This window comes from Corvus moneduloides, chromosome 5 (assembly GCF_009650955.1).
Source record: "Corvus moneduloides isolate bCorMon1 chromosome 5, bCorMon1.pri, whole genome shotgun sequence".
NCBI classification, from domain to species: domain Eukaryota; kingdom Metazoa; phylum Chordata; class Aves; order Passeriformes; family Corvidae; genus Corvus; species Corvus moneduloides.
In genome coordinates this window covers 63,312,312-63,327,015 of record NC_045480.1, presented here as the reverse complement: position 1 = coordinate 63,327,015, position 14,704 = coordinate 63,312,312, and the positions used below count along the sequence as shown (strand labels likewise).

Here is a 14,704-nt window from a genome sequence, read left to right as displayed (position 1 = left end):
CTGTTGAACCAGGCAATTGCTGAAGCTGTTTGTTACACACAACAGTTCAACTAATTAACACTTTAGAGCAGTGCAAGAGGATAGCTGGTTTCAGTTTGACAGCAGAAAATTATGCAAGTTTGCTCCAGAGTTTTTCAGTATTAACATAGCTGTAAGATTTGTGTGGTTTCTTCAGTCCTTGGGTTTATACATCTTGTGTTTGTAATGAAATTGAATCGGTGTGGTGGAATATCTTTTGCCTGGAGCTACTGAGCTGTTTGATATGGTTAGTGCTCAAAAGACCCACTAATTCATGGCAAGTAGTAGCTCCTAATGCTTTCAGAATCTTCTTTACTACATTTAGCTTGAATTAGTGCATGTTAGTGACTTGACCTGATCTTGTCTACCTGTAGAGAGAGGAAGTGTGCTGGAAAACAGCCTTGAGCTGCACGGCACCTGAATTTACTATCTTGTAAGTGCTGCATCTGAACCATGCCAGAAGAAATAGATGGCGTCAGAGTGGCAGACGTGCATATCCTGTGCTGTAAGTGCACACCTTAGGTAATGCAAAGACCGAGGATTCCAATGCTTCCCACTGCCATAGGTCTCACAGCATCATAGTTGCCAGCATTGCTGTCAGATGCCCCAAGTCTACATCCATGACTGCCACTGGGGGAAACTGTGGGGTCCCCTAAGAGCACACTGCTGTAGTTGAAAGGGTTTGTTGTAGAATTGTAGAATAATTTGGGTTGGAAGGAACCTTTAAAGGTCATCTAGTCTAACTCCTTGTCCACCATGGATCTGCTCAAGCTTCAGAACCTTAGGGAAGAGGATTAGCAGAGTGTCAAATCTGTGAATTGTTTTGGCTTAGCAGTCCATTCTCCATTGTACTTCCTCTTGGGGACTTGCAGATGCAAGTAATACATTTACCTGTGCCCATGTGTAGATCAGCTGTCCTAGTAACTCTTGTATATGATAGGGTATAGTCTGCAATATATTTCCTCTGATGATGACACTGGCTATGTCACTTGCTGAGGGAGAGGGGCTGAATACAGTGAACTACCAATGAGAAGTTCAGTTTGCAGCTCTGCTGTCTTTTGGGGTTTAATTCCAATTTTGGCACTCATTTGGTGAAGAAAATTATATTCTTCAGCTAGTCTGTCACAGCATTGACTAAGTTAGGATGCTTGCTTTTACAGCATTACTGTGGGTGAGAAGTGATTTCCTGTGGGGGTTTTGGTGGGGCTTTTGGTTTGGTTGGTTTGGGTTGGTTGTTTTTAAGTATTAGGGCATTAGGTAGTTTGCATTCATTTTACTTCAGTTAATTTGCAGATGTGGGGTGTTAGGTTGTAGTAAAAAGTGTGACCTGGTAAAACACAGAGTCTTAGAAGAGAAAACAGTTAAAAGTACTTCATACTGTTTTTTGTAAAATTCTCTCTTTAATAGAAATTGCACACTGTTTTTGGTTCCTGTTCAAAGGGCATAACAATTGTGTGATCCCACCCACCTGGGTCTGCTGTATCAATTTTATTCTCAAACTGCTCTTTCTTATAATCAGTTGTGCTGATTCAAGTAAGAATAAAAAGAAAGCAGTCAATAATGCCCCAGTGCTCCCACTTGTGAGCTTGAGGAGTTGATGGTATCTTCTTTGCTTTGGTAATTGCTCTTGAGGAAAAATATCTAGTCTTGCATGCTTTCAGGTGGGAAGATAAAAGGCAGTTTCTCCTTTATGTTGGTCTCCTGTGACTGTCTTCATCTTGCTCATTAAACACTTTTGGGTGTGCTTCTCACCTGTTTTAATCAGCTGCAAAATCCAGGCTGGATAGACTCCTATGAGACTTTCTGTTTTGTTTTACTTCTGCAAATTAGTTTTAAAACACTCTTGAATCAGCTAGGTTGTACCTATGTATTTTCTCAAGTGTCCCTGTTTGAAAGGGAGTTTTCTACTTTGTGTTGTGATCGAGGTGATTCTTCTTGTAGATTGGGTTGCACTTGGTGGCAGTGTAGATTCACTGAAGCTTCTAGTCAGGCTCATGGTTAAGTCCTGGTGTTATGCTGAGCTAGAGCTGTTGAGCTGATGTTAACTATTGATGTTACTGAATATACAAGACACTTCAGTCTGCAGTGTAGTTATTACAAAATGTCTTAAAAATAGCACATTTAAGTCTGTATGACTGTTAAATTATTTACTGTAGTTATTAAATGCTTGCAGGATGTGAAGACTGCTTTGTGATAAAAGAGGATTTGCACTCCTGGGTGTGAATATATGCAAAATATTTCATGTACGAATGGCAGAGTCCAGGCTGCTGTGTGCTGTGTATTTGATGCTGAGGGATATACTTGCATGTCAAAATGCTGTACTTGACTATTATCCTTTAGTGTTAGTTGGAAACACATGTATTTGACCATTAAAATGTCTAGCTTGAGAGGGAAGAATTACTTGAGGGATAAAATATGCTGCCTGCTTATAGGTAACAAACAATTAGAGAGCCTACTTGTATACATTTCAAAAATATAAAATCTCTAAAATGCACTTGTGACAATGCATTTGTTCATACAGTATATAAAGAAAATAGTGCTGAATTAAGTTTGGATAAAAGTCATCTCTGCTGTTGTAAGCAGCTCTTAGTGCTACTGTAATCAGTAGCATGGCCCTTGTATAACAACCTTGTAGTTACCTTGTTCAAGAATCCATGTCACTGCTCACTACCTGTAGGTTTGGCAGCAAGATTTAGAGAGTAGATGGGAGAAGATTCAAAACTGGAAAGCTGGGGCAGGGGGGGAACAAACTCCATGTAGCTGTGAGCTTATGGCTAGACGTAGGTAAGTTATAAATAGTGGGAGTCTTTTCACCTTTCTTCATGGCAGCCACCAAAGAAGAAATGTGGAGGAATTTATTCGCATTTGACACAATGAGCCACGTGCATGTGTGGGGCATCTGGCCAGAGACTGAGTCTGCACAAATGCCTTAATACAATTCAGAGGGCACCAGAATACAAGCCCTCCTTCCACCTCAGACTTGGGATTTTGGAAAATATGGGGCATCTCTGTTCCTTAAAATTTCAATGTAAGTCTGTCTAGTAATTGCCATGCATTCCAATCCACTTGGTGGTGGGGGAAATGATGCAAATGCAAATTGTCACCTCCTATGGTCTTGCATGATTTTGAAGGAGTCATACTTCGCCTGTCTCATCTTACTGATTCTTTGTAGAATTGTATTGAAGCAGATGTTATTTCCTTCCTATAAATACAGAAAATTAGTTAAAAGTTATGAAAAGAATCTTGGTGTGTTTGGAATAGGTTGTCATTCTGGCCACAGCATGCAGAGAAAAGCTTGTTAGATGTCTTAAAAGATCTGGTAACTTACTAAATTAAAAACTTCGAAGGGCAGGAAATGTGTATAGATTCAGTACTGCTGTAGAGTCAGATTCTGTTCTTCTGGAGCGTTAGCCTTAACCTTACTCTTTTAAAGTTTAGCTTTTGTTTTCTCATCGCATGATGTCACAAGTTGTAGCTGCAGTACTTGTCTGTCAAGCATCACAAGCATGCTCTCACTGCTGGCTTTGAAGTTTATATGTGCAGGAGTTTAGCTTAGTGCAGGCAACTCTGCTCTTCTAGCCATCTCTGGAACAGAGAAATCTGTTACTTCTGCAGAACAGCTGTCCGAAAGTAAGGGTCAGAGCTCTGGTCATGACTGTGACAAGCTAATTTTCTGGGAGGAAACAAACTACCCAGATGAATAAAATTCCTGTTTCCAGAAAGCCTGTATCTTTATGTCCCAAGAATACTTGACATGACACCATACCTGCTTCTGTAATTTTTTTTTTTTTTTTTTAAATTTAAATTGCTGGTTCTTTTTTCTTCTCTTACTCAGAAACTACTTACTTGCTTAAGGATCTTCTTTCGCAGGCTCTGTATATATTTTCTGTCTCCTTTTTATGAAAAGATTTTTGTTTGAATTGTCTATTCCTTGAAACTACAGGTTCACCGAGGTTCGTACTAGCCATGGTTGCATAGGCTTCATTCCTGGCTCCCTTCTGTCTTATTCACACGTTAATTTAAGCTTGTTAGCGCATAATCTCTCTGGAGAATGAGTTAAGTATGTGCACAGCTTCAGGCAGGGGAATCTCAGTGGTGCTGTTGGGCCCACTATGAGGAAATAGTCTCTTCTTTTCTGAAGAACTAAATGTGACCTCAATTTCATTTGTTCCCTTCCTTCCACTGTCAAAACATAGAGCGTGTATGTAGAACACATACACGAATAAGAAAAACTCATAAAATAACACAATTTGAAATGTTTGCATTAACAGAATGAAATAAGCTTGGAAGTATTAACTTGAAAACTTGGAGAAATTGTATATGGGAAATCATTTCAACTTGTCTTGATCTAGAAATAACCTGTAAAAGGAGACCTTTGATGCTTCACTGGGGAATATATACAGCTGTGTCTATATACACAGCTGTATTCTGGAGATAAAAGTATATCCAGATTGTTTCCTGATAATTTGTTGGCTCTATTTGAGTATTTCTGGGTTATGAGAACCTTTCTGTAGATGTAAGCGGATATAAACTTGTAAATCTTTGCTCTGTGAAGCCTAAAGGAAGGAATTTGTTACAATATTCGGTGAGTTTGCTCTGTTTCAAACTACCTTGCATTACAAGTTTTGTATCACCCTAGAAAATTTTACGTGCAAATATTTCCTGTCTCTAGCATATATCCCATCTTGGGTGACCTTGCTTAAACTTCAAGATGAAAGCCTGGTTGTTAGAGTACGTTAAATGGAACCATTTAGTGATAGGATTTCACATTCATAGCCACCATCTTAGCTGTTGTACTCAAAGCCAGACTGCAAAACCCCTAAGTGCCTCTTCTGCTTGTGACAGTGCCTTAACTACACTGCAGACACGTTCTTCAGTTCCTGTGGCTGCACCACTTTTGTGACAGGTTCTGCTGCTTGCACAACTACCTGGGTGGGGGCAAATGGCAGCTTTACTTTTCAGGGAGGAGGCCTGGCTGGTAACCATTATGTCTGATGGTTTCAATTTAAAAAAAAAAAAGAAAAAGCCTGTCAGCTCTGACTAGTGGCTGGTTGTAGTGACTCAGCCAGCTACTTGAAAGCTGATAATGACTGGAGGGTCTAGGTAATACCCAGTCAAGTTTAATAGAAAAAAAATAGCTGCCTGTACAGATTTCCTCTTACCTAACCCTTAAAAACATTCTCTTACTATGTGCTTGCAGTGCTGACATTTCCTGTCCTTGGTGACAGAGGGGGTTGTCTTTTGGAAGTGTTCAAAGTCAGGGTTGGATGTGACTTTGAATGACATGGAGTAGTGAAAGGTGTTTCTACCCATGGGGGTGGGGGGTGGGTGGAACTAGATGGTCTTTGAAGGTCTGTTCAAGTTGAAACCATTCTAATTCTTTTGTTGATATGTTCCTCTTTGAGTAAATCTTGCTTGTTCTCTCTGAGCATCTTCCTTCTCTCTCCTTTTGCATGCGAGCAATTCCCTTTCTCCTAAGGGTGGTGACAGTGTAAGGGGAGCAAGATAGGTGGTTTGTGATGCATCTTGGTCTGCAGTCATATTATTTCAGCTGTATGACTTCAGTACTAGAAAATAATACATGCACTTATTGTTTTACCATTTTTTTATACCTTTGAAGTTTATTGTTGGTGTTTCCAAGAGTTGGACTAAGAAAACTGTAGAGGAATGTTTAAATTTCCAGTATGGCAAGATAATGTTACTGTATACTAGTTTTGAAGGTTTGGATATATGAGATATATGTGGTAATCAAATTGATCATAAGAGGTTGCTTTCAGAGGTAGTGTAAGCCATGTTGCAATGATTTAAATGTCTTTCCAGCTTGTATGGTTGTTGGAGGTTGTCTTGTGGGCTTACTGTACAGGATAATTGGCCAAATGGGTTCAATGTTTACCATGTTATGACGTAAGGTTTGCTTTTGTGTTAAGGGAGAGTTGAATCTCTTTAGGCACTTAAGCATCCTGTGGTGTCTTACCTGAGAATCTGCTGTATGATAATATGTCTGTAGTTACACTTTTAGACTTGTGGTGTTGCTAACATATTTTTTTTTTCTGGCAATGTAAAAAATTTTTAAACACAGGAAGCTCAATAAACAGGGTTCATTAAAATATTAGTACGTTTTCTAAAATCCGTAGCTGCACTGATGCTTAATTTCAAGTGTGCATAAATACTTTCATCTAAATTTTTTGAATAAACTTATTTTGTTCTTCAACAGAGGTGTTATGAACATAAGCAGTATAGAAATGGGTTGAAGTTCTGTAAACAGATCCTTTCCAATCCCAAATTTGCAGAACATGGAGGTAAGTTTTCAAATGGCATGTGGTCTCTTTTTCCCTGTACTTTACAGTAGAGTAATTATATGTTTTATACCACTTCACTGCTAACTTTTTGCCCATAAAGCAGTAAGAGCATCCAGAAACCTCCGTATTAGGCACTTACTGTTGATAAGATTGGTCATTTTAAAGACTGATCTTACCAGTAGTCATGGCTTCCCATTCTTTATCCTTCAAGTCTAAGATTCATGGTGCAAGTTTCCTAATACAACAATATATTTACATATATACGTATGTAAATACATATTATTTCCTAATATAATACACTATTATTTCCTAATAATTTCCTATGCATTAGTTAAATCACTTTTCCTGGAAAATTGAGATTCCCTCAGATAAAAGTGAAAAACAAAAGGAAGAGGCTGAATATTGTTCAGTACTCTGTCAGCTCTGTGGCCTGCTATTTTTCTGAAGGAACAGTCTTATTTTAAAAGAAGAAAAAGGTGTTTGTTCCTTTGCTGTATTTTTAGTCAGCTCTTAATACTGAGTTGAAAGTCTCTTTGCACTGTTCAGAAATGCTTTGTGGGTTTTTTGCAACTAATTTGATATGGGTAGATGTGTGGAAATACCAGAGTTGTGAATAGATAATTGAGTAGTTAAAAAGAAAAATCTCAATGTTTGTAGAGCAGACAGATTTTACTGCCCTTTAAGATAAAACATTACTTCATATTTTGATGGAAGTAATATAAAAGGTTTATTGCTGTGTATGATATACTTAAGTGAATAATCTGACAGTAGAGCTTTCCATGTGAGAAAAGAATGTGAAATCTTGAGAGTGATAACTGAATCTAAATTTGCATTTATTCTATGTTTAGGGTTGCTATATGGAGCTTAAAACCCATGAAAACGAAAAACTGATACTTATTTAGTCTTTTTTTTTTTTCTTTTTTAGAAACCTTGGCAATGAAAGGACTAACATTGAACTGTCTAGGGAAGAAAGAGGAAGCTTATGAACTTGTGCGCAGAGGCCTAAGGAATGACTTGAAAAGTCATGTCTGTATCCTTTTTGAAATAGGGCTTTTTTGCTGATGAATAGAAAAGATTGATTTCTGCAACTACTCGATTTATAGAGTAGCAATAAAAGCCCGTTTAAACTTCAAACTGGAAGTTCAAAGTTTTCAATTTCCAATAAATATTTTGTCTTAAGCTATCCAAAGGGCAGATGTTTTGCAGTCCTTGCAGTCACAGTTAGCTCACGTATTATTCTGGCATGCATTGAGTATTTTTTAATCATTAATCTGCAACTGTAAACTCATGGTGGGCATTTAAACATCATTTGCTTTGGAAGCATGAGTAGTTGCCATTACATTGTTGAAAAATTGTCGTATACTCGGAATGGAGGGACTATGAGCACTTCAGTTGCCTAAAAATGTTTTCAAGTAAGCCTAATAAGGTTTTTAGATACCCTGTTGCTTTATTTCCTCCCCCAGTATGTGAAAAGTAAAGTTTAAAGCATATTATATAGACTATACATATAACTGGCAAAGTTCTGACGAAAAGAACTGTAGTGTTCCTGCCCATTTTTAAAACAGCTTGAGAGCTTGTTGGCAGCTATTCTATCACTGCCGTGTTGGAGCTCATTTGTCCCTGCTCAGATTCAGTGGAAGCCTTAACAGAGTTTTCCAGGTTGGCATGTCTATGGCCTTCTTCAGAGGTCAGACAAGAAGTATGATGAAGCTATCAAATGCTATAGAAATGCACTGAAATGGGACAAAGACAATCTTCAAATCTTGAGAGACCTTTCTCTGCTACAGATTCAAATGAGGGATCTTGAAGGTTACAGGGTAAGTATGCATACTGCATTTAATCATCTTCTAGGGAACTGCAGCAAAGGTGGCAGATTGATTAATGACACTTTAAAAAAAACAGTTAGGGTTAAAACTATATGCCACTCAATACTTTATGAAAGTGAAAGCAGATATGCTACTGAGCAATTTCTATAAAATACAGATTTAATGTCAAATTTTCAGCTTAGTGCAGAATTGCTTGCCTTATTTTTTTTTTTCTTGATGCTGTATAATCCATCTGTAGGCATTCTCCAGTTTTGTTCTTTTCTTGAAAGGATTCCCGTAGGTAAGAGGCAACGCGTAGGAACCCAGAGTGCCGAGAATATTTCTCTGCCTGTTTTTAAGGGTTTTTAGCCCCCTGGACAACACTGGTATAGCTTTAAACCTTGGAAAAAATTACCAACAGTCAGACAACAACTAGAAAATACAGTGGTGTGAATTAGGTGATAGACTACTATGTAAGATTGTCACAGGGTGAAAATTTAGAGGTTTTAGGCTTCTCTTTATAGTAAATAGATAAGGGTAAAAAATATCAAAATGGAGGATTGTTGTTGTTCTCTAGACCTCCTTCTCCTTCTTCTACCTCTCCATATTCTGCAGTAAAAGTAGTTTGGATTGATTGGATAGAAAATTCCGCAGTTCCTAGTCGTGTTACTGAATAATTGGTAAGAAAGTAAAAATAATGTACATTTTTAGCAACTATTGGTTAAAATATCTTTAAAAGGCCGTGTAAATCTTGATAATTGCTCTCTCTCGCTCTCACTCCTACTTTTCCTCCTTCCATGCTGTACCTGGGTCACGCTAGTGGCTCAGTTTCTCTGATAAGACTTAATAAACAACTATCTGGAAGCATTGAAACTACAGAAGCTGTCTCGCTTTATCTTTTAAACTCCTTGCAAGGACTTTCAGCAAATTCTCTCCCATCAGGAGAGACTTGATTTATGGCACAGTAAAGTGTCAGCAATGTGTTCAGAACATGACTTTTATTCAGGCAAAGGAGTTTAAATTTTTTAGTAGCTTTGCGCTCTATATCCCTTCACCTTTACATCAGTGGCCTCCAGTTTCTCTTGGCAGTGGGTAATAACAAGCAGTGTGCTGCATGAAACATCATATTTTGGTTCCTGGCCAACTTGGGCATTAGTGAGTGACAGCTACATTTTTTTTGGTCAAGTTTTCATCTTTTTAGGTTTCCTTTGCACCTCTAAAGTCATGTTGTTTAAAACACATTAGTTGGTCTCTTCATGTATTATTTCCTTTTCAAATTAGGGTAATGTTAGTATACCCAAGAGCAAGTTCTGTGTATCAAGCTGTGTGGAACCATCAGCTAGCACAGGTCCTCAGAGAACTTATTCCTGAGTCAGGACAATTCTTAAGCACTGATTTTTTTCGAATTAGTAGTCTAGAAATTTGGTTCCACTCTTGCTGAGGCAGGGTAGCTAAAACTCAGTGTAGGTGCTAAAATGTGTTTGCAAATGTCTGTTCTCTTTGCCTCTGGATAAATGTGAATACAAATTTTGTAATCTCTACACATACAAGTAACACATGGTTACAGAATGCATTAAGGATTAAATGTTAGGATGCTTAGAAGTCAGTAATTCATGGCTAATCATATGCTGACTTCTGAAGAATGTGAATTTACTCTCAAAACTGAGAATAAGGTTATGTTTTAATTGGGTTTTTCTTCTTTGCTTTAAACTCCAACCTCTCCTACTTCAAAATATTTTGAGTGCTCATCATTCTGTTAAAACAACTGTAACTAGTTTTAGTTCTTTGTTAATCCCTACTTCTGACTGTTTCAATAGGAAGTATCTTTTTCCCTTTATTTTAAGTTACTTGAAAATGCCTTTCAGGAGTCTGTAACAAAACAAGTAATAGCATTTTCCTCAGATTAAAGCTGCATGATACCAAGCAAATCTGTTGCGTTTTCCAGCTGTAATTATCCTCTTGCCAAAGGATAGGCATGTGTTTGCGTGACTTGTGTTGCCTAAGAACAGTTCTAATGATTTAAATACATATGTACTTTCAAGGTTTATTTGAAAGACCAGTAAGCGTTCCTGCAACTCAAACCAAGTATTCTTAATTACGTTCTGTTCATAAGTGGTAAGACAGGAAAAGCATGTGTGTCATACATTAACAAAATTAGTCTGACTCATCAGGATTTGGTTTGATGTGTCATTTTGTGGAGGCTTATTTTTTTATTCAGTGAACACCATTATAGTTCAAAGTTTATTCTTTCTCTGGTTAATAAAATGCATATAGCAAACTATTTCGCAGTGACTTCCTTAAATACTAGAATATTGAAGACAGAATATTGCCTAATGGATTCTACAGAGTATCAGAGTAAAGTCAGGAAAATTAGCAGCTACTTTTTTGCAGGAAACAAGGTACCAGTTGCTTCAGCTTCGACCTGCACAGCGAGCATCATGGATTGGTTATGCCATTGCTTACCATCTGCTGGAAGACTATGAAATGGCAGCAAAAATTTTAGAGGAATTTAGGAAGACGCAGCAGGTAAGAGGAGAACGTGAAATTCCTATATGGAGTGTTGCTTAAGCCAAAAATAAAACATTCCTCTCATCATGAGAAAACTTTATGCAGCTTCTTCAGTCAAATGAATTTGATCCCTTCTAATTTTAGAATTAGAAGACTGAGCTATGTCCTGTGTTTGGCTTTCCTATGTAGACATCACCTGACAAGGTGGACTACGAGTACAGTGAACTGCTGCTCTATCAAAATCAAGTCCTCCGGGAAGCAGGGCTGTATAAAGAAGCCTTGGAACATCTTTGTACTTACGAAAAACAGATCTGTGATAAACTGGCTGTTGAAGAAACTAAAGGTAATCGCTTTCTGAAGATACATTTAAACACATAGCATACAATGGGATGTCCATACTGTCAGCTTTTCCCATCTTTTGGAACTTTGATTTGGTTTTAGGTTAATTTATTTAATTTTGCTGTTGTAAAGGACTGCTTGTCTTGGAGCTTATTCATTCTCTGCCATGTTCTTCTCTCAGATTGGTAATACATCAGTGAAGTACAGACATGCTGTTCTGAAACTTTTAAGCTAATAGGCATTTCAGCCAGGAGATCCTAAATTGATGTCCTGAAGTTCTGAGTAGTGTACCCAGACCTGTGGTGTTACAGCTTTGATAGTGGCCCTGACAAGGATACCATGTCCTGAAAGGGAAGAATCATCTTTGGCACAGCAGAAGGCTTTTAAATGTATTCAGTCACCCTTGCAGTGTGTAGAAATTGTTTAGTGAGGCAACCCAGTGTAGGCTTCTGTTGTATTATTATAAACCTGGTGTATAATACTATAACAGATCACTACAGTAGTGCAGCTTATATTCTATAGAGGGAATTGCAGAGTGATACAAGCTCATTCTCACAGCTCTATTAACAGGTGCACTTTCTTAAAGCATGCTTTGTTCCTCTTCTGCTCGATGCTTTTACAGTCTTTCTGTGAAACTGCCAATCTATTGAAGGTACTGCTTGTTCTTGGCCCACACTGGAATCTATTTAAATGATTGCTTGAAGTAAAGAGAATAAATCCTTTTACTCTAATATATGCATGTAGATGTTGTAGCTAGTTCCCTATTTCTGCTAATAGTAATCTCACTGTCATGCAAAACAAACCTAGGAATTGAGTAGTCATTGTATTATGGGAGGTGTGGTGCTTCCTCAAGGAAAATGATTGCAGATGACTCTCCAGGGTAGCTGAATATCTGACTTGGTTTGCATATCAAAGGTCATGGATATAGAGACTATGCTATCACAAATAATTTTTGAAACATAGTAGCCGGACTTTTTGGGGTGGGAGTGGGTTTTTTGTGACTTTATTTTTTTATCTGAAAGGTCTTTTGACATATTTTGTGTTTCACGTTGACGTACTATGTGACATACTAAGTGTTTGAAGGTCCAAGGTTAGTAGTGAAATAGGTTTTTCAAATAGGACTTCATTAAAAATAAGCGCCAGACCAAAACATAAAACCTCTTAGCAAGTTACCACACAAAAGGATAGAAATACCCTTTGCAGTCTGCATGCTTTCAATGGGGCACAAGTGATTAATTTCTTTGGGCACAGCTCCCATTGTGTTGTTTGGTCTGGCTTGGTTGCTGTGTATTCTCCAGGAGAGCCTGCTAATAAATGAGTGTGTACAAATTTTAAGCACACATGCAAAAGCCACAGTGGATGAAGTACAACTGGCAAACACTGAAAATTGTATTGGCATTTGCTGCTGTTAGATAGAAAAAAAATTAACTTTCACCTCAGAAAGAATTAAGGTCTATTTTCCCAATTCCGTCATTCTCAGTGAGTGAACTATTGATGTTTTCCTGGGCATTAGATTCTGTGTGTAGTCCTCAAGTTATTCTAACTGTGGAAAGCAGCATCTGTTGACAAAATTGCATGTCAGCTGTGTGGCATAGGGAAGAAGAAAGGTAAATTTGCATTTTCCTCTTGAAACTGGGTAAGAAAATCTTGCCTTAGTCTAGAGTGGCACTGTTAACCTCTGTTGTGTTATCTGTTCATGCCTAACATTTGTAAGTAGCAAACCTTTGTAAAGTACAGTTTTCCATTGTGAAATTGACTCCTGTTGCAGTTCCAGCATTAGCAAAGATGTTTATACAATTGTTAGACCTAATCTTTATCAGTTTTAACTTGTATTGAAGTATCATTAAAAGGAAACTTGTTTACAGAATCTTGAGAATTTATTTATCAAATCAATGGCTTGATTAAAAACACGGAAGTTAGTTTCATGAAATACCAGATTGAAGAACCATTCTCTTACAGTTCTTCAATTTTAGTTTGGTTTTCAAGATGCTGTATGCATTAGCTACCATGTACTGCTTTTAACTGCCTTCTGCAATAAAAACTGCTCTTAAGGTAACCAGTCACTTCAGTAAGTGAGAAATAAAAACAAACTACATACATTTTGCATTAAATTTTCAAGTAAGTTTCAGGAATTACGGGCTGAGTTGTAAAATCTTACTATAATTGCAGCTATTGTCAAAGTAAAAGCACATCTGTCAACTAGTTTGTAGTACTACTGTGCTCATTTTTTCTAAGAAATTAGAATCTGCATGGAGTTAAGGATTATCCAGTCTTTTACTGTAGAGTGATAAACGTTACACTGCTTTAGTATCTTGTTACCTTAATTTAAAACTTCTTGTTTTTCACACAGGAGAACTCCTGCTTCAGCTTGGCAGACTTGAAGAAGCAGTTGAAGTCTACAAAGGACTTCAAGAAAGAAATCCTGAAAACTGGGCTTACTACAAAGGCTTAGAAAAGGCACTTAAGCCAGGTAATGATTTGATATCTTGTAGTAAATAAGCTTTTTCTGCATATAAAAGCATGTAAAGCTTGTATTGCTTTAAATACTAAAACTATTATTTAAAAATTCCTCATTTAAATATTTCTTTTTAGTCATAGTGTGTACATACTGTCATAATGTTGGGGTTTCTTAAGAAAGACTGGAAATATTTCTTGCATTGTTGTTACCTTGTCTTAACTAAAATCATAGAATAAAAAAACGCAATAGTATTTGTGGGTGATTGAAAGAATGGAATTATTTCTTAGACGACACTTTTAATTTTGAATTTTTCCTTTACTGTCTCTGTTATCTTAATCTTACGTTGTAGCTAATACAACTGAATGGTCTGCTTTGAAGGTTTTAGACAGCAACAAGGCAGGAGCTCTTTTTAAGATGGGAGATAAGCAGTTAGTATGCTACTGCTGGAAGAGGCATTATCAGATACTGACTACCTTGGAGTCATTCAATACATTAGTTTTAATAAGATTGAGGAAATTCTGTTCTTTAGGAAGGATATAGCCATTAGTTGCTATATATTCTGGTTTCTTTTTTTTAGTCAGGTATAAATCACTTTCCCTGCCCCCTTTTCCTTCTTGCCAGAAAGGGAAAAGTAAACTGTGAAATTCTCTTCCAGCTAATATGATGGAGAGACTAAAGATCTATGAAGAGGCATGGACTAAATACCCAAGGGGACTAGTTCCAAGAAGATTACCATTAAACTTTTTGTCTGGTAAGTGCATTTTTGCTGAGCAGGTAGTGATCAACACTTGTGTTTCTTAGATTCTGATTTAACAGTATAAACAATCTGCAATTGATGAGTAATGTCTGGTAAAACAAAATCAACAGGTCTTTTTCCTCTCAAGGTGAAAAATTTAAGGAATGTCTGGACAAGTTTTTAAGGATGAATTTCAGCAAAGGTTGCCCACCAGTCTTCAATACTTTGAGGTCATTATATAAAGATAAGGAGAAGGTAAGTGTTCTAACCAGTTTTTACATGTTCTGCCTCATAACTGATGTATTGAAGAGATGAAGGAAACGGTTTTCTTCAGTATTGACTCCATCAGCACTGCTTTAGATGGCCTGATATATTATATATATAGCTGGGAAAAAAATGAAGTACGTACATTGGGCATACATGTGCCAAGTTGGTAAATGTAGAAAACTTAAGATTTAGTAATTCTAAGCTGTGTAAGTGTTCACCAAGGGAGGCCTGGTCTTAATTTGTTAAAAATAGAAGTGAGATTGAGTACATTCTC

The 14,704-nt window shown here is 37.3% G+C and overlaps 1 protein-coding gene across 1 annotated transcript in view; it reads left to right on the top strand.

Annotated features, from left to right (window-relative positions):
* The window catches only part of NAA15 (N-alpha-acetyltransferase 15, NatA auxiliary subunit), a 37,831-nt gene that overhangs the window by 6,481 nt on the left and 16,646 nt on the right, over positions 1 to 14,704 (top strand). The window contains exons 2-9 of the mRNA XM_032109272.1: positions 6,233 to 6,317; positions 7,243 to 7,347; positions 7,977 to 8,134; positions 10,514 to 10,648; positions 10,820 to 10,973; positions 13,320 to 13,439; positions 14,083 to 14,178; positions 14,312 to 14,418. Coding sequence (XP_031965163.1) covers positions 6,233 to 6,317; positions 7,243 to 7,347; positions 7,977 to 8,134; positions 10,514 to 10,648; positions 10,820 to 10,973; positions 13,320 to 13,439; positions 14,083 to 14,178; positions 14,312 to 14,418 — 960 coding nt within the window. The remainder of the gene's footprint in view (positions 1 to 6,232; positions 6,318 to 7,242; positions 7,348 to 7,976; positions 8,135 to 10,513; positions 10,649 to 10,819; positions 10,974 to 13,319; positions 13,440 to 14,082; positions 14,179 to 14,311; positions 14,419 to 14,704) is intronic.